Source organism: Topomyia yanbarensis, chromosome 2 (assembly GCF_030247195.1).
Source record: "Topomyia yanbarensis strain Yona2022 chromosome 2, ASM3024719v1, whole genome shotgun sequence".
In the NCBI taxonomy this organism is placed as follows: Eukaryota; Metazoa; Arthropoda; class Insecta; order Diptera; family Culicidae; genus Topomyia; species Topomyia yanbarensis.
The window spans coordinates 27,375,046-27,395,251 of record NC_080671.1 but is presented as its reverse complement, the minus strand read 5'-3'; the positions used below and the strand labels follow the sequence as shown (position 1 = coordinate 27,395,251).

The 20,206-nt window shown below is 37.0% G+C and overlaps 1 protein-coding gene across 2 annotated transcripts in view; it reads left to right on the top strand.

Annotated features, from left to right (window-relative positions):
- Positions 1 to 18,764, top strand: part of LOC131679001 (S-adenosylmethionine synthase) — a 37,762-nt gene extending 18,998 nt beyond the window's left edge. For both annotated transcript variants that reach the window (XM_058959510.1, XM_058959509.1), the window contains exons 5-7: positions 15,712 to 16,074; positions 16,131 to 16,447; positions 16,516 to 18,764. In XM_058959510.1, coding sequence (XP_058815493.1) covers positions 15,712 to 16,074; positions 16,131 to 16,447; positions 16,516 to 16,621 — 786 coding nt within the window. In that variant the 3' untranslated portion in view covers positions 16,622 to 18,764. The remainder of the gene's footprint in view (positions 1 to 15,711; positions 16,075 to 16,130; positions 16,448 to 16,515) is intronic.
- The last annotated feature ends 1,442 nt before the right edge of the window (positions 18,765 to 20,206 follow it).

The window sequence follows — 20,206 nt, the reverse complement described above, 5'->3', positions numbered from 1 at the left end:
TTGCGAAAAACATCACAAAATTATCACAGTAAAGTATTGAAACTGTAAGACAATTTTAACAAAATTAAAAAAAAATGATTTGGGCTTTTGAGGATTACTATGACTCCCATGTTTGGAAATAAAGTCAAATGCAATGTCAATTGATACAAAAAATATCTATTGCACATTTTTAAAAGATTTATTATGTACAACAAGAATGTTGACAAAAACGGAACCCATTTGTTGCCAAAATCGGAGTGTGCCAAAATGGGAGCATGCCAACAACGGAACGTGCCAAAACGGAATCTTACTGTAACTCGAAAAACAAAAAAATTAGCGAAAAGTTGAAAAATTTTCCATTTTGACGCATTTACTTACTAATGTGTGTCTAAAAAGTCCAAAACTATCGTTTTTCAACTTCACGTAACTAGCAATAACAAAAAAAAATTTGTGTGAAAGTAGATTTTTTTCCATTATGACGCATTTACTTTCAAGTGTGCGTTTAAAATGTCTAAAACTATTGATTTTCAAATCCTCGTAACTCGCAATAACAAACAATATTTATCTGTGAAAAGTTGAAATTTTTTCGATTTTGACGCATTTACTTTCAAGTGTACGTATAAAATGTCTAAAACTATTGATTTTCTACTCCTCGTAACTCGCAATACAAGCAATATTTATCTGTGAAAAGTTGTAAAATTTTCGATTTTGACGCATTTATTTCCCAGTGTGCGTTTAAAATGTCTAAAACAATTGATTTTCAACTCCTCGTAGCTTGCACTAACGAACAATATTTACTTGTGAAAAGATGAAAATTTTTCAATTTTGACGCATTTACTTCCCCTTGTGCGTTCAAAATGTCTAAAACGACTGATTTTCAACACCTCTTAACTCGCAATAACAAACAATATTTATCTGTGAAGAGATGAAAATTTTCAAATTTTGACGCATTTACTTCCCAGTGTGCGTTTAAAATGTCTAAAACTATTGATTTTCAACTCCTAGTAACTCGCAATAACGAAAAATATTTGTCTGTGAAAACTTGAAAATTTTTCGATTTTGACGCATTTACCTCCCAGTGTGCGTTTAAAATGTCTAAAACTATTGATTTTCAACACCTCTTAACTCGCAATAACAAACCATGTTTATCTGTGAAAAGTTGAAAATTTTACGATTTTGACGCATTTACTTCCCAGTGTGCGTTTAAAATGTCTAAAACTATTGATTTTCAAAACCTCGTAACTCGCAATAACAAAAAATATTGACCTGTGAAAAGTTGAAAAATTTTCGATTTTGATGCATTTACTTCCCAGTGTGCGTTTAAAATGTCTAAAACAATTGATTTTCAACTCCTCGTAGCTTGCAATAACGAACTATTTATCTGTGAAAAGATGAAAAAATTTCGATTTTGACGCATTTACTTCCCCTTGTGCGTTTAAAATGTCTAAAACGATTGATTTTCAACACCTCTTAACTCGCAATAACAAACAATATTTATCTGTGAAGATATGAAAATTTTCAAATTTTGACGCATTTACTTCCCAGTGTGCGTTTAAAATGTCTAAAACTATTGATTATCAACACCTCTTAACTCGCAATAACAAACAATGTTTATCTGTGAAAAGATGAAAATTTTTCGATTTTGACGCATTTACTTCCCCTTGTGCGTTTAAAATGTCTAAAACTATTGATTTTCAATACCTCTTAACTCGCAATAACAAACAATATTTATCTGTGAAGAGATGAAAAATTTTCAATTTTGACGCATATACCTCCCAGTGTGCGTTTAAAATGTCTAAAATTATTGATTTTCAACACCTCTTAACTCGCAATAACAAACAATGTTTATCTGTGAAAAGTTGAAAATTTTTCGATTTTGACGCATTTACTTCCCAGTGTGCGTTTAAAATGTCTAAAACTATTGATTTTCAAAACCTCGTAACTCGCAATAACAAAAAAATATTGATCTGTGAAAAGTTGAAAATTTTTCAATTTTGACGCATTTACTTCCCAGTGTGCGTTTAAAATGTCTAAAACTATTGATTTTCAACTCCTCGTAGCTTGCAATAACGAACAATATTTATCCGTGAAAAGATGAAAAATTTTCAATTTTGACGCATTTACTTCCCAGTGTGCGTTTAAAATGTCTACAACTATTGATTTTCAATACCTCTTAACTCGCAATAACAAACAATATTTATCTGTGAAGAGATGAAAATTTTTCAATTTTGACGCATATACCTCCCAGTGTGCGTTTAAAATGTCTAAAATTATTGATTTTCAACACCTCTTAACTCGCAATAACAAACAATGTTTATCTGTGAAAAGTTGAAAAATTTTCGATTTTGACGCATTTACTTCCCAGTGTGCGTTTAAAATGTCTAAAACTATTGATTTTCAAAACCTCGTAACTCGCAATAACAAAAAAATATTGATCTGTGAAAAGTTGAAAATTTTTCAATTTTGACGCATTTACTTCCCAGTGTGCGTTTAAAATGTCTAAAACTATTGATTTTCAACTCCTCGTAGCTTGCAATAACGAACAATATTTATCCGTGAAAAGATGAAAAATTTTCAATTTTGACGCATTTACTTCCCAGTGTGCGTTTAAAATGTCTAAAACTATTGATTTTTAACTCCTCGTAACTCGCTACATTTACTATCAAAAAGTTGAAAAAGTTCAAAATAATTCAATTTATATAGCGTCTACCATTCCGTTTATCTGCCACTGCACGGTACTTAAACGATCAAGAATAAGATACAGGTGAAACAAGCAAACCATAACAAAATGTTCATCTTTGTACAGGTTCGTAAACTGTGTGACTGGTATCGCCTTACGCGCGACAGGTAAATTATCCTCATGACCAGTCTCAAGACCGATGACGCATTTAAATTCCATGACATGTCACGAGACCAACCATCGAGGCTTGGAAGCTAACCTGTTTGAGACATGAGACATTTTCAGCAGAGCGTGAATGTACGGGTGGCTTGACATGTCGCGAAAAATGTACACAGGTTCCAACTATGGTGAGGGGTCGCCGCTTCTAACGGCGGGTCGATGACCACCTCGCCCCCTTGGTTATGCGATATTGCCAAGGGCTATTTGGTATATAGATTCAAAGAATGTTTGAAAGAAGGAATCAACCCCTAAGTTTGAGCAAACGAGTGATTCACCAGTTTATTTGCGAGCGCTATTTGGTATACAAAATCAAAGAATTGCTCATGTCTTAAAGAAGGAATCAATCCATATACATCAAGGTTGATTCCTTCTTTCAGTCATGAGCTGTTCTTTAAATTTGTATACCAAATGGCCCTCGCAAGTAAACTGGTGATATACTCGTTTGCCCGTTTTGCCCAAAATTAGTGGTTGGCTCCTTCTTTCAAACATGAGCAGCTCTTTTAATCTGCATGTTTAATAAGTTCGCTAGCAAAGTGTTGATTTTTCTCGTTTGCCCGGTTTACTTAAACATAAGGGTTGATTCTTCTTTCAAATATGAGCAGTTATTTGTACCCATGTACCCATATACCAATTAACCCTTGGTATCGTCGCATAACTGAGACCAAGGATCCGAAGCGGGATCCGCCGGGTTCCGATGGTGCGTCGGCGGCCCCTCGCGAGCAAATCTGTGATCCACTCGGATTACTCAAACATAGGGGCTATCAACAAGTTCAAGTCCGCCGGATCGGAGCGATGTCGGACAGCACCGGGTTTAAAGCGACGAGGCGTAGCCACATTAGGCGTCAACGCCTAGTAACAGAAAATTCAATGTATTTTTTAAATTATGCGAAACGACCATTATGACAAATGACCATTATGCCAAACGACCATTATGCCAAATGAACATTATGCCAAATGAACTTATGCCAAACGACGTGCTACCATCGAAAATAATGTTTTTGGCTAGCAAATTTTGTAGAGTTCCAAAGGTAACATAAAATCGACCGAGTAATTAACGAAAGAGAAAGTAAACAAAGAGCTCTCATTTGCGATTACGTTGTTTTCAAAGATCACGCGAGAACTATTACAGGTAAACTTTGATATAACGTACCCTCGATATAACGTACCCTCGATATAGCGCCACTCGATATAACGTACATTTTTCCTCGATATAACGTACATATTTTAAAATTTATTTTTCTGGTCTAAATTTCTCTTCATTGTATTCCATATTTCAAGAATTGAATATGTTATACACAATCTTAAAACGTACTAATTGGGCTTCTATTGAGAATGTTAGCAATTGGCTACTTCATTGAAGGTTTCGAGAAGTTTTTATCCAATTTTATTTGCGTATGATCGTAGTTAAAACCAACCATTTATCTCAATAAATAATCCATGATCAGTATGTTCTAACTGGAAACAAGAAAAACTAGAATTAATAATATTGGTGTGGCCATTGATAGATGGTTTCGGGACGGCGGAATTTGATTCTCTGGGCTGAATTACAATGTTTAAGTTCCATGGAATGCTGTGCAACAAAAACCAACATGTGAAATGCAATCATACTTAATAACAATCAGATACAGTTGGTTCATGAAACTCCAGAGATAGGTTCTTCAAATTATAGATTCTTTTTATCATTTTCAACATGTGACTGATCAAATTACATCAACCATATGATCTGCGAATCATATTGAAAGTAATGCGGACACATTTAACTCCGATATCGCACATTGCGGAATTCAGTTCCCTGGACTGATGATTAATTTTAAAGCTTGCCATACCCATGAAATGGCGTCCCCTTGACGACCTATGAGAAATCCAGTGAAGTTTATCAAAAAATTTCTGCTGATTGCTGAGACTCCTGAAACCGGCTACAAGGAGCAATGATTATTTTCGTATCCTAACATCCTAAGAGTGAGAGATCATATGCGTAGTTATACGGACACCTGTGCACATTTTACGACCGGTTTATGCATTTAGAAAACCGATTAACGGAATGAATAATATTTTCAAAAATTCTTCCATCAGTCAGTTAGTCTATTGTAATGGTTCAAGTTTGTAATTTGCTTTTATTTGATGAGGCGTATACGGTGTGAATATAAAAAAAACATTTTACGAGCTCAGACAGAAAAATAATTGACCAATAATTAGGATAGAAATTAGAATATTTTCAATATAATACTATGATAATTGCATTTTGGTTTAGATATAAAATTTAATTCATACAAGCAAAAAAGAATAATTACATGGAACCACAAAATTTTCTTATAAGAAAAGTTGTTTCGCTCTGCTAAGTAGCTTAGAGTTTGAAAATTAGTTACGCTTTGTCAAGATTTTACAAAATAAAATACCATGAACAACAATTTTGTGAGTTTTTTGCATGCTTCGATATAACGTACAATTCGATATAACGTACATCTTTTAAATAGAAATGTGTGTATATTAGAGTATGGTAAAATAATAGGTTTTTTTTTTTGCAGAAAGTTTTCTTTGTTCCCTTTGGGGTCCCAAATAACTGTGCAACATGTGGGATCATCCATTGGTTATGGTCTGACATAGCACATGAAATTTGAATGGGATTTCATAAAGGAAAACATACTTTTTGCATTTTCAATCATAGAGACCACTGTTTTTTCCTGCAGTATAATGCAACTGATAAAACGGAAGCATAGTTCAGAATTTACCCAACAGTTTTGCCGAAGGAAGCCTGGAGCTAGAACGTCTCGGAACAAAGTTATATGTGTTCAAAGTTCAATGGTTCGAATTAAATGGCAAAAATCTTTTATTTTAACAACACTGCCGATGTACCATTGATAGTCCTTAAAGATCGTGGGAGTAAAAATCGCTACAGTACCTATGCAGCCGCTGTACGCATAATTATCCCATGTGTATAGGGGATCCCATAGCACATGGGACAGTTATTCGTATAGCGGCAGTATGCTTACCATAAAATCATTAGTGTCAGTATGTTTAACGAGAAGTTTGGCTAGGACAAGCTTTTTTGGCGAATTTACGTTTTGTCGTATCGGAAATTGGTTTATAAACCCAGTCATAGATATCCAAAGTAGGAAACAGCAAAACAAATAACAAACAGGTATATTTGTTCATGTCTGAGGTAGCGATCTTGGAGTCTGTTGATAGCAATAGGAAAGATCCTGGTAGCCGCGAACATCACGAAATTCAAGGAGATCTCAAAACAGGGACGTTTTAGGTATAAATAGAACTGGAAAGGAAGGAAGTGTATATGGCCATAGAAAAGATGAACTTTTCAGTACACAATCTAAATCTTTTTTATCCGAAGTCAACAAGAAAAACGAATATTGCTTTGTGGGAGAGGCACCATTTACGCACACAAACGAGTAAACCTTGAAGAACATTCAAGTAGTGGTACCACATCTGCAAGAAACAAGGGAATACGCCTTTTCCTACTACAACAATCAAGATCCAGCGGAAGAAAGCAACCTTCTCTAGTTCAGAATTCATAGATGTGCCCTTTAGTGTAGAGCTTTACATCTTCCCAGTAAAATAATGTCAGATGTGTTGGCGCTGGAAGACAATTACCCATAAATTTTAAATAAATCGGCATGCCTAAGCGTCAACGAAGAATTTCCAGTTTTGCCAGAGCCGAAGGAGTTGTGTTCAAGAAAGCTGCAGTAACCTAAACTTTGAAAGCTATAACCGGGAAGATCCAGACCACGAAACTTATTCAAAAGTCCATAAACGCGATGAAAAAGTAAACAGGACAACTAAGAGCAAATACAAAGTCGGTTTTAAAGCAACGATTGTCGAAGAAAACTCCTTACAAATACACCAAGACCCTTTAAGGAGATTAGGAAAAGAAAGCAGAAAGTTTTATCATGGATCGAAAATAAGTTTTGAGACGTTGAAATTTGCTTTACCCAATATCCAGCGCCAGCACACTGGGTAATAAGCGTGCAAACGTGGTGTAACAACAATTTTAATCATTTTTGGAAGGGAATGTTACCTCCTTAATCTCCGGATATCAGCTTTGCAATGTTCTTTTTTTTGACCACTTCGACTAGCTTCAGACTACCTCTCGCTACCGAAAAATTACCTTTTGGTGAGAAAGCGGCGTAAATGTTTTCGATTCGTAAAATGGGGAATCTCGTGTTTGAGTGCCACATCAAATCTTTTCGAGGTGATTGTTTCAGACCCTCATTTTTTTAATCGCAAGCACTACACTGCAGATGACACGGTTTGATGCCTAAAGGATGGACAACGATCAATCATCTCTCGTTCACATGTGTACTCGATGGACTCGCCGACGTATTGCAAACCGATGCTATTTACATGGCCTTTGACAAAATCAGCCATGCAATAGCCAAGCTAGGCATTCATCGACATCATCTTCGGTAAGTTCGTCTCTTTCTCGATGGAAGGCAACTTCAAATCACAACCCTTGGCTACACTACTGGGTTAGGCTAACCCAGTGACGTTTTATAAAAAAAATAAAACTGGTTCTTGGTAATTCGGAGTAATGTTGCAGTACTAGGCTATTATTTGTAAATTTTAATGATATCCTAGCAATATGGTTATCAAAACTCTTCAAATTGTCTCGTTTTCCGTTACGAGACCATATCGTCGCTGTTGTGCTATCTTATGACAAACGCCATTTTGGGGTAAACTGAGTTAGATATGCAACATTACTAAACTAAAAATTCTCTACAAAATGGCGTTTTCAGAATTTTGATATTACGCTTGGTTATTGAAATATAGCGAGAAACATGCTGAGAAATTTTTACTATTTTGCTTCAAATGACTGTGTCTGGGAATTGGCTCAAGTTATCCTGATGTATAACATGTGTTTATGTGTAAAACTATCTGGGAAACACAATGGCATAATCTTTTTTTTCAAAGCAAAAATTCACGAAATGTGAGAAAAATGCAGTTTAAGTTTTAAACTGGAAATATAGTATATCTGGCAGCACTGTAACCAAATATAACTATATTTTCTAGATTCCCTGACTCATTTCCTTCAAAATGCATCTCACAGATTGTTTCTAGACCAAATGAAGCCAAAGATATGAATAAAAGTTAATAATTGATGTTTTTTCTATGGAAAATTTTCCATGCACGATTATGACACGCCATACAAATTTTGTCATCAATACACACCTATGACACGTGTGAGCGCGACTTTTGTTTACATTTATAGTAAAAACTCGCAACATAGTCAATCGATCTTCCCAATATTTGAGATATTAATACAGCATAGATAGAAGCATCAATTGTCTTCTTTGAATTGCTTATAACATTTATAATATTTAAGATATTCAATCTCAAACTTTAAAAATCGTTTTTCTCGAAATGTGCTAAATGGCGCTTGTCATAAGATAGCACAACAGCGACGATATGGCACTTTGATTTCGGAATGGCCACTCATGGCCCTTATGAGATACAGTCTGCTGATGCAATTCCAAGAATTTTTGGTACGGATTTTGCCAGTATTCCATTGAAATTCACAAATAGTATCTCAGTAACATGCTTCCGGAAATTCGGATTACCGACAACCAAACGAATTCATCCGATTTATCGATTTTTTCGAGTCTATAAGTGGATGAGTTCCTGACCCCAAAACATCCAAAAGTGTACAAATCGGTTAGAAATTGCCAAAGTTATGAGCTTTTCAATGTTGTAGGTACCCGGGTACTCGTGTCGGATTCTATCACATTCGCCCGAAAGCCATTTACCCGAATGACATATGCCCGAATGTCACATAAACCCGAATGCCACGAAACACCCGAAAGACATTCGCCCGAATATCATATACCCGAAAAACATCGAAATGTCATTCGAAAAAATTTAATTTATTAAGCTGATATACAAATTTTATTACATTTAATGCTATGACGAAATTAACACGAAAGCTATACCAGTCAAATAGTTAATCCAATCACCTGGTTTGAATGATTTAACTAGGGTTTCCAGTTTTGGGTAATTTCATGAGCTTTTTTAGACTTTTTAGTTGTTGGTACCGCTTATGGTGTACGTAAACCATCCGTACTAGGGTTTTTCTGTTCAAGATGCAACTGCTTCAACACACCATAGAATGTAGGATTTCCACGGCTTAACCAACCGTTCCATTTATTGTGCCGCCTGCCTTCAACATTATTGGTGGTACAGTAAGATTCCGTTTTTGGCACGTTCCGTTTTTGGCACGTTCCGTTTTTGGCATGCTCCATTTTTGGCAACAAAATAGTTCCGTTTTTGGCAACATTATTTTTGTCCATAGTAAATTATTTGAAAAATGCTCAATTATCATTTTGGTGTAATAATGGATATCACGTTTGACTTTATTTCCGAACATAGGAGTCATATTTACTATATTTTGTGGGGGCGGGCATAGCGAATAAAGTTAAATTCGTAGATTTTTTTCTATTATTTCATTCCATTTCACATATTCTTATATAATTAATGTTCTCGTAACATTCATGATGTCACAAATTGAAAATAAAACCTTTTAAAGTAAGGTTCCATTTTTGGCACGGTTCCAGTTTTGGCAACTGAAAAAAAATATTGTTGCCAAAAACGGAATCCCACTGTACTAAGAATCTTTTTCGATACATTTTCGAAAACTGATCACGAAGCGGTGGTTTTTGGTTAGCTTCATTTCTACTGAAAATACATTTTTTACTAATGTAATCCAAAAAATCGTCGAGAACCCTTGGACAACTTTTCCTCAATTCTTCGAGTGCCATTGGAATACCTTGATGGGGCAAGAATGCAAAGGCAACAACTTGTTTTGTAAATGAGTTGTATTCGGTGAGCTTCCGAATATTTTGTCTGATGACCAAGTTGTTTTAGTTTTCTGAAAAAAAACTTTGGTTTAGATGGAAGAATCATCCGTGAAGGGCTGCACCGAAAAAAAACTCTTTTAGCAACGTTTATCACAGTTGTCTCGAAATCCAATATTATGTAGAGAGCATTTGGTTTTAGATTCAAGAAATTGCTCTTGTTTTGAAAGAAGGGATCAACCCTTATGTTTTAGTAAACCTGGCAAACGAGTGGATCACCAGTTTGATGGCGAGGGGTATACAAACTCAAAGAACTGCTCATATTTAAAGAAGGAATCAACGCCTATTTTTAAATGGATACCAATGGATACAGGTTTGCTGAGGCGAGACCTCGGTAATTGTGGCAAAACCGCATCACACTAGCTTCGCCACATAACCTTTATGAGCTACTATTTACTAACGACGTTATGCCAAATGGACTTCCACCATGCATGGTATAATTACTAATTTAATTGATTCGAGTTATTAACGGAACATCTTAATATATATTTACCTCGATTGATGGTGTTTCCGAAAGATTTCTTATTATTTTGCTTGGTTCATCACGAGATTCCACCGCGTCATTCGGGTAAATGACTTCCCGGCGAATGCCATTCGGACGAATGTGATAGAAGCCTCCTGTCGGCCTGTTACGTGGTAAAAAATCCAGCCCCTGCTTGCGGCACCATCAACATCATTCTCCCAAAAGCTATGCTTGTTGATGTTCTAAGATGTCACCAAATATCAACTTTTGGCTTGGGTAACAACAATGGATTTTCATAGATTGAAATCTGAAAAAGTATCCGGGTACACTGTCGGACACATAACTGGTCGGTGTTAAGACAGACCGAACTAAGTGACAATTCATTGATTTCGAGAAAAATGCGTTCAAAGTTTGAATCGCAGTATCCTTTACATTATAATTGAAAATATATTTTCGCCATAATTCTTGCTTATTGTTAAATATTTCAAATCTGACAACAGTCGAATGTGGATGAAGATATTCTTTATCCAGTGCTCATTTTTTATGTTTTACGACTTAGTCCGGTCTGACTTAGCACAGACCAACTGTTAAAAGAGAAACAGAGCAGTGTCTCGTACGACCAGCCAAAGTAAATTCTTGGCACTACATTCCATAGCGAAACTTGATCTTCTGTTTCGACTAATTTTGCAACCATTTCTTAATGTACAGGGCAATTAGATGTTTAGTGCTACGATCCTATTAATCGCTAAGAATCCTTTCCGGTTGTGGCTCAATCATACAACGAGCGGTTTACGAGACCAATCGAAACTTACTCTCATAACCGTCGGACCAGATCTTGAAGAATAACTCATGGGACCTCGAGAACATGCTCGCTGGTGTTCGATTTCGATGGGTTTCCATCAAGTGGTACTAAAACTTAAATACAAAGACAGCGACTCATTTGACAGAAAGAAGGTGGCCGATGATGTACCCAATGACGACATAAAGGGGCTTAACGGTGCACGCGAATTGCGTACAATTAGGAAAAAGGTACGTTGCCTATGAATACATTAATATCTAACATACTATGCTCTGCTACGCTTCAGAATTGAAGACTGCAAACTGGCGTCGTCTGCACTGGAGGCCAATCACAAACTGTAGATAAAAAAATGTGGTGATGAAATTACACAACACCCGTATCAAGAGCTTGTAGGATTCTTAGATCTACTTGATTCTATCGTCTTACCCCCGGCATTTCAGTCAATATTCCCAATTTTGCGTACACGACGGCGAAGAGTTTCAGGGTCACAAACAGATGAGAAATTTGGACCTTCGTTAAAACCACAGTTTATAGAGAACAGTTGCGCAAAGAGTGAAGTCAAAAAAATCTACCTATCGAGCACAACTGGAATCCATCTCTGAAACCTTTGCAGCAAAGCTGGATTCTAATTTTGCTCGATAGGTAGAGTTTTTTTGGCTTCACTTTCTGCACACTCTTTCTACTAACGCCTTTGGTTAAAACTAGTTTAAAGAGTTTTCATGATCATAGTGTTTTATATTTCGACTAGTTATAGAACTGACTATTAGAGTGGGACACGGTTACATGAAAAAAAATAAAATTTTGCTCCGAGTAACTTTTTGGGTCCGATTTAGCTCCCAGAACAACACTGCAAATTTTAAGCTCGATTGGTGAAACTATAGTTTTGCGCCCACTGTTTAAAGTTTACATGGGATTTCGTATGGGGAAATCGTCTTTTGCAAAATAATTCGTCCAAGAGTCGCCCGTTACCTCCTAAAATAAATAAATGTCTAATTTTAAATAAGAAATTTGTTAAGGAAACAAAGTCTAGAAGACTGCCAAACGATCTGATGCTTGTGGAAAAAGTTATTAAGAAAAAACTGATTGATGCCCTGAAGAACGATGAAAATTTCATTTTGCATAGCATCATTGCTGCTGGCGATAAAATTATACGCAAAATTTTTAACTTTCTCTAATTATGTACAAAAGAAGCCTCGATTTATCCCTCAAACCTCTTGTGAAGTAGCCAAACAGTACAGATAATTGATTTAGACACATTTGGAGAATACCAAAACAAAATTTCAAATAATTTTGACAACCAACAGCAGTGGTGCTAGAAAAAAAATAATATTTTATCAATAGTCAGAGCATCAATCGGTTTCAATCTAATAACTTTTTTCTCAAACGTTTCGTGGTTTTAGAGACATTGTTTCTTTGTTAAATTTCCTGTAAAAGCCACATAACGATTTATTTTTAGGAAGCAATGGGCGACTACTGGAGGAATTGTTTTGTGAAAGTTCATTTTCCCATACAAAACCCCATGTAAACTTTAAACAGCGGGCGCAAAAAAATAGTTTCTGAGATCAAGCTAAGAATTTGCACAGTTGTTCTAGGACCCAAATGGTACCTAAAAAGTTGCTCGGAGCTAGAATGTAATTTTTGTCCCACCCTACTGACTATAGACTGTAATGCGACTATATGGTAATTGGTAGAGAGCGAGGTAGTCTGAACTGGGTTGGTTCCGAGGTAGAAATTAATTGGGATGATACGAGGTAGTCAACGATTTCATATTTATTGAAGAACTGTGATCATGTGGAAACTATGTTAGCCGAGGTAAAAATGCGTATTGCAGCTGCTAATAGGACTTTCTGTGGTTTGCATAGTCTACAGACGCGCTCAATACTTGCTCTGTATAAATCGCGGATATTCCCTGTTGCTTTGTACGGCCTTGAGGCTTGAGCGTTGGAGGAACCAGACTATCGACAGTAGATGATGGAAAATGGCGCCGACACATGAATCACGAGCTGTACTAAATACAGAAACTTGCCGATATTGAAAGTGTGATAAAACACGGCAGACAACAGTGGATCAAGAAATTTTTATTTCCGTCTACTCTGAACCATAGCACTTGACTCAGTTATCAGGCTGATGCTAATCCAAAATTGGAAATATAACTTCTAACTTGCGATTTTCCCGAAGTGAATAAGTTCTGTTTGCTGATGAGACATACTCAAATCGAATCTTGTTTTCAGCTAATGGCTTCCTTTCTGGGTAACACTAAATAGTACTAATACCGGAGAATCGACCAGCTAATGTTATGCTCATTGAAAAATCTGGAACTCACTGGCAGTGTGCAATCAAGGAAGATGTGCGCGGTTCTGGCGTTGAAGGAGACTGGAGGCTGGCGGTCCAAGAACGAGTAAACTGAAAGTTTGAAATACATCAGAGCGAGTAAAGGCGCTTTAACCTAGGCTCATTAGTCAAAGCAAGGTGTAAATACCTCTGTCCCATTCTCAAGGACCAAAGGAATGACATTAAGCTTCTTTGCCAAGTCACTCCCAACTGAAACGGTCGGTACGGTCGTCTTCGTTTTCTCCTCATTCAAGATTCAAAACGATTCGTTAAATCATTCATTAAATGAATAGAATAATTACCGTATAATCTTGCACCATCTTTTAATTCACCAACAGAAACTTGGTATAACGGTTATTTGGCATAATCGTCATTTGGCATAATTTTGAAAATGGATCACACTGAATGTCGTTTGGCATATCGGACAATTGGCATAATTTATTGCATGCCCAGGATAACGGTCATTTGGTATAATTTCTAATTTTGCGTGAAGTGAGGGTCATTTGACATTAGGCATTTAGCACAACGGACATTTGGCATAACGGATATCTGGCACAATTTTGAGAAGTGATCACACTGGAGGTCATTTGTCATTTTTTAACTTACAGGGAAACAGAGATAAGGTTATTCGGGATTATTTAGAGCCCTGCTACTGCTGAGGATCCAAAATCATTTAGTTTATTTTTCTTTGCAAATTAATGAAAAACATTTGTGCCTAATGTGGTTAATCCACATCGCTTCAAGTAATGCGCTGTCCGACATCGCTGTCACTCCGTCGGACTTAAACTAATTCATAGCCCCTAAGTTTGAGTAATCCGGGCAAACGAGTGGATCACAGGTTTGCTTGCGAGGGACCGCCGCTTTCGACGGAGGGTCGGCGAAGACCTCGCCTCGACCGCCGAATTCATTCAACAAATCATCATTTGAAAAACTTGGCTATGTCCAGAAATGATAAAGTTAACTATCCTCCGGATTGAACGGTATATAATTCGCAAAAACAACTCATGATATAAAGAAGGATAAGGATTATATTAATTATTGAAACTCTGCATGAAAAGCTAAAACTCACTGGCGATTATAACCAAAATGGAACATACGTCCGATGGATCGCAGTTCTAGTGCGTTACATTAACAAAAACCTGCAAAAAACTACTTATATTTCCATATTAACTTTGAAATAGTGCTAATAAGATTTGTGAACAAACTTGTTTTGCTGATTTCTCTTAATTTGTTATAATTTCAACCCAGACAACATTTGTAATTGATTCTACGAAGGGTAAAGATACTGACTAATGTGTATTTTCCAACTCGGCAGTGGGGTAATGAGGTGAAATAAGTTTGTTTACAAAAATCCCTTTAGCCCTTTTGAAGAATTAATATTGATTTAAAAGAAGGCAAAATCAGTTATAAAATATTTTTTCTCGAAATATAATCGATATCAGATAATAAAAAAGAACACACTATTATTGAATTAGTTATTGGAGAGGCGTTTCGAGTTCCTCTCATCAGTATTCGACACTAACTTAGTGACAGGACTAACACAACATTATTATTGCATAGTGTTGCTTTAACCTTATGGCTTATTCGCTGATAAACTACACATTCGTCTGTTATGAGCTCCAGTGCGATCATTTAGCAAAATTATACCAAATATCTGTTATGTCAAATGACCGTTTTCCAGAAGTTGAAAATAATTATGCCAAGTCACCTGCAGGATGATCACTTCTTAAAATTGTGTTAAATGTCCTTTATGCCAAATGTTCGTTATGCCAAATGTCCATTATGCCAAATGACCTTATGCCAAATGGCTTTATGCCCAATGGCCCGCTCCCCTTGGCCAAGTCACTTCCACGCTAGTAGGTTATGTACCTGTGGCAATCAATTTCATAACGGGAAACATTGTAAACACAACTAAATTAACAACATTTCTGCACCCAAACCCCAATTATATACACAACTACTTAGTAAATACACATCACCATTTTTTGTAAATTTTGTCTAAATTATCGTTTGGGTTTTTGTGTGATGTTCGTTTACCATTTTTGTTATAGTGCAATACTGCCAATATGAACGGCAGCCACTGCAATAGAATTATTATAGCCTCCATCATGAGGAATAATCGAAGTGAAAGGTTATTATCAACAACAGATAACCGACAGACCACAGGAGGCTCGCCTTTGAAGCACAGTACATGACCTTAAATATAGACTATTCGCTACCACCACAAACCATCGTGAACAGCGCGATTATTAAAAAAATAACAGCCATGACTTGCCGAATGTAGCAACTTATTTTCATAACGCTTTCTTCGTTTAAAAAAAACAAAGCCGCTTCCTATCTCGTGAATAAAACTGTTTACTTCAATTCTAATGCCCGGCAGGGTTTGATGTTCGGCTATGCCACCGATGAAACCGAGGAACGCATGCCACTGACCGTTGTGTTGGCCCACCGACTGAATGAAAAAATCGCCGAACTACGTCGCAGCGGGGACTTCTGGTGGGCTCGGCCAGATTCGAAGACCCAGGTTACTGCTGAGTACATTTTCGAATCGGGTGCATGTGTGCCACAGCGGGTGCACACCATCGTCGTGTCTCTGCAGCACTCGGATAAGATCACGCTGGAGGAACTGCGCACCAACATCATGAACAAGGTGATCCGTGAGGTCATCCCAGCTAAGTATCTCGACTCGAACACGATTGTGCACATCAACCCGTGTGGGCTGTTTATCATAGGTGGACCACAGGTACTGTTTGATGTTTTACACGTCTTGTCAATGTATAATAAATATTTCCATTATAGGGAGACGCTGGTCTGACTGGACGAAAAATTATCGTCGACACTTATGGTGGCTGGGGAGCTCACGGAGGTGGTGCTTTCTCCGGTAAGGATTTCACAAAAGTTGACCGTTCGGCGGCTTACGCAGCACGTTGGGTCGCCAAATCGCTGGTGAATGCCGGAATCTGTCGGCGCTGTTTGGTACAGGTCGCGTACGCTATTGGTCTCGCCGAACCTCTATCGATTACAGTATTTGACTATGGTACTTCAAAATACAGCCAGAAGGAGTTACTGTCAATCGTCAAAAAGAACTTCGACCTGCGCCCGGGAAAAATTGTCAAGTAAGTAGAACTAACCGTAACATCACACCTGTAGATCTGGACTCATAAACATCGTTTTCAACATTCAGGGACCTTAACCTTAGGACACCATTCTACCAGCGTACCAGCACCTATGGACATTTTGGACGTGAAGGCTTCCCATGGGAGGAACCCAAGGAACTGTTGCTCGATTGATTCCATGCGACATACACCGCCGATAGTGCATGCGATTTTGTTCGCTGCAAAAAGCCAAGGAAATGTTCAAGCATAACTGAAAATAGTGTTTAGGATACAAAAGTCTTGCTACAGTTTTTAAGTGTAAGTGTGTTCCCGTGACTACAGTGTAATTTTGTTTAGAGATAGGTTCCGTTTTCCCAGAATTGTAATCCGAATCGTGTCATATTTTTTTACTGAAAATAGTTTAAATTTTTGTCGCTTTTTGTCTGTATTGCATTGTGACCAGTACAGGTTTCTTTTTTAGAAGAAATGAAATAGTTTAGGTAAAATGATTTTCCCTTCCAATTTACACGAAAGTGCATTAAATCAAGATTATCCAGTAGAAGGCATGTATCGTAATCGTAGGAATCAAAATTTAGGAATGTTTTTTCGATGATTAAAAATTGTGAAAGAATTTCTTCGCACCGCCTTAGTTCGTTAGTCCCAGTCTTACTTCACGAAACAAAAACAATTGCAACAACATGTCTACAATTAGTTATTACGCTTACACAGATTCTACTTGAAATCGAGTAAATAGTAAAAAAAAAAATGCGTATATCCATGAAAAAGCGACATAGTGTCCATAAAAGTATAGTAAAAATATGAAAAATATACTAAAAAAACTAGAAAAAGTGTTCCAAGCTAAAATGGATACATAGTAAAAGGGGATCTCGTGAAACTTCGACAAAGCTAGATCATTCAGTTGGCCACAGTAGGAACCTCATCAAGTGCGTTTCCAGTGCAAGATCTTTGGGAATGCTGCCTGCTGCAAAAACCGTTGTATGAAGTGAAAAAAATCAGTTCAAATGTTTTATATTGATATATATTTTTAAAGAAAGAGCAGTTCTAGAAGTAGTGTGAGTCAAGCAAGTGTGCAAAAATTCAAAGGACCGAAAGTTAAATGTATAGAATATCAAACAATTGCAAGTTCAAACTTCGTTGAATTTGGATTATGCTTTTCGCGAGAGGTAGAAATTGTTCATGCACAGTTAGAACAACAGTAACATTAGCAAACGTGTTTAGCCGAAAATAGTTACTAGACCAGCATTTAAGACGGAAATACTTTTATATTATGAATCGAATGGTGCTTTCTGAAAACGTATGACGTGACTTTTGCTGACCAATTAACTGAGACTTCACACGGGACCTTGAAGTTAGGAAGAACTACGCAATAATCGATCAACTGCCATTTTTTCATTTTGAGTAGTAGTTTACTAGTGAACCTTACACACATTCGGTAGTCGCTAAACACGTCGCTTTAGTGCATTGCAACAGAATCTCTTCACTTTGTAGGCTTGTGTGTTTCTAGAATTTAAAATCCATAAATCTAAATTCTAGAAGCACAGAGCTCTTTGATCGTCGCTCGTGGAATTTCCATCTGGCCAAATGCGGCGTACAACTTTTCGCAAAGTGGAAATTTAATATATATTTTTCAACGCAAAAATCGGCACCTATTTACTAAGTTCAAAAAAAGTTTGCTTTGGCGTCCCCGATGTTGCTAATCTGGTCGAGTTGTATGTTCCCCTTAAGATTTTGGAATTTACATCTGGATATCAAACTGAGTGACATCGGTCGGTGGGATGGCCCCGGTTTAGTCCTAATAATTCACACGCAACGAAGTTTATTTTTTTCACATGTTCATACACGTTTTGTGTTGTGTTTACGCAAAGGAATTTATTTGTGGAAAAGAGCCATTTCGAAAACACTCCGGTCCGCTGAATGGTCGAAGGGTGCTAAGTGGTACGAACAAAAAAATCAGAAAAATCCCCAAAAAATAGACCCCAGTGATGTTAGAGTATTTGGTTCTGTTAAAATTTCTATGAGCTAGAAACTTAGCTGAATAAACAGTCTAACTTCCCAATACAATTTGTGAAAGTATCCTTCCTAGTGAAAATAAAATGAGATAAATACATAGCGTAAGAAAATGTACCGCAGCACGCTTTGCGAAGACTCGAGTCCAACCAAAAACAGAGTTTCAATGAATAGATTTTTCTTACCGGATACAGATCTACTTACTTATTACTGGAATAACATTCAGAAAAACATGAGCGACAAACAATACACAAAGAGAATAAAACATACAATTTCTCACTACTTCTGGTAGTGTGAAACGACAACCACATTTTGGAGTTTAATTTTAATTCTCTTCCGATGACAATCCTTCCGATTTGTAAATAGAAGTAGGGAACATCTTCGTACGGTGACTTTCGGAGTGAGAAGTCGATCTTTGCAGTCCGTGCTGTGTATGTGCTGTCGATAGCCGTGGTGATTAGTGGACTAACTGTCCGATAGGCAGACCAACAATTCTTCGCGGTACGTGCCTTTGCGAGCTCCGGTGGTTGACTCAATCGAAAGAGGATGGCGTGTAGCAGGTACTATTGATCTTGATCGATCCCAGGATTTAATAGTACTCGATAATAGTCACACAATACACACACATCTCATGCTAACAACACTAAATTTATTCCATAAAACATATATTTAACCCATAAATGCATGAAACTAATTTTTCTATGGTACTGATTTTTCGATATGGGTGCAATATTCACCTCTTTTTGAGGCTTTATTATATCACAGAATTCGGTATGTTGCCAAATGGCAACAGTATGCTTTAGTGGTTAATTACATTGAACTTAAACTATTTTTTATTTTTATCCAAACGGGTAAAATTGGACGCGATGTCTCTTCGATCGTGGGTAAGCATGCACTGGTCGGTGGCGATCGTTATCCAGCATCTCGAGAGGGACGTTTGATAACGCCTTGTTTGTTTCGCGATATCGGTTGGGTCAGCTTGCAGAAGCTAACAAATGCTTCCAAGGTTATCTTGTGCTTTCCCTCCCCTAGTTTGATGGGTTTGACGGTATTGCAAACATCATCAAGCATATTTGAGCATCAGTTTTAAAGAAGCTATGGCAGACAACTGCTTTAAGATGGTTATTGCATTACGCCTCGATAGTGGTGCATCGCGGAGACCGAGTGGCCTTATGGGACTTTTTTATGTTTTGTGTTCTTTCATACTCTGCACCAGCCCAAACTAATAGTCAGATAAGGGGCCATATACAAATGACGTAGCTTTTTTTTCGGCGTTTTTTTTACCCCTCCCTTCCCCCTCGTAGCATTTTGTCACAAAACTCAAACCTCCCCTTTGTAAATAACGTAGCATTTCTGACAACCCCCCCCCCCTTCCCAGCGCAACCGGGGGATGAAAAAAAATTAAATATGTTTTACAATTCTTTTAAATCCATGTATTTACAAAATGTTTGACGGCTTTTATCTACATTTTCATTTTAATAGCAAATAGCGAGCAAAATAAGTCCATTTCATAACTAATATCGCGTTAATAATTTTGTTTTAAGTTTTATATGTCATGGAACATGAACAAAAGATCTCTCAGTTCACGATGCTGCAGCTGCCCCTGATTCTAGGAAGCTTACATTCAACAAAATTACTATATTTTATTACGTTGAATCCGAAGAGAAAACTTAATTCAGCTAACTAAGTCTACTTGTTAGCAAGATTAGCTAACTAATGTAGCAAGTTAAATACGCATACACGCAAACTTAC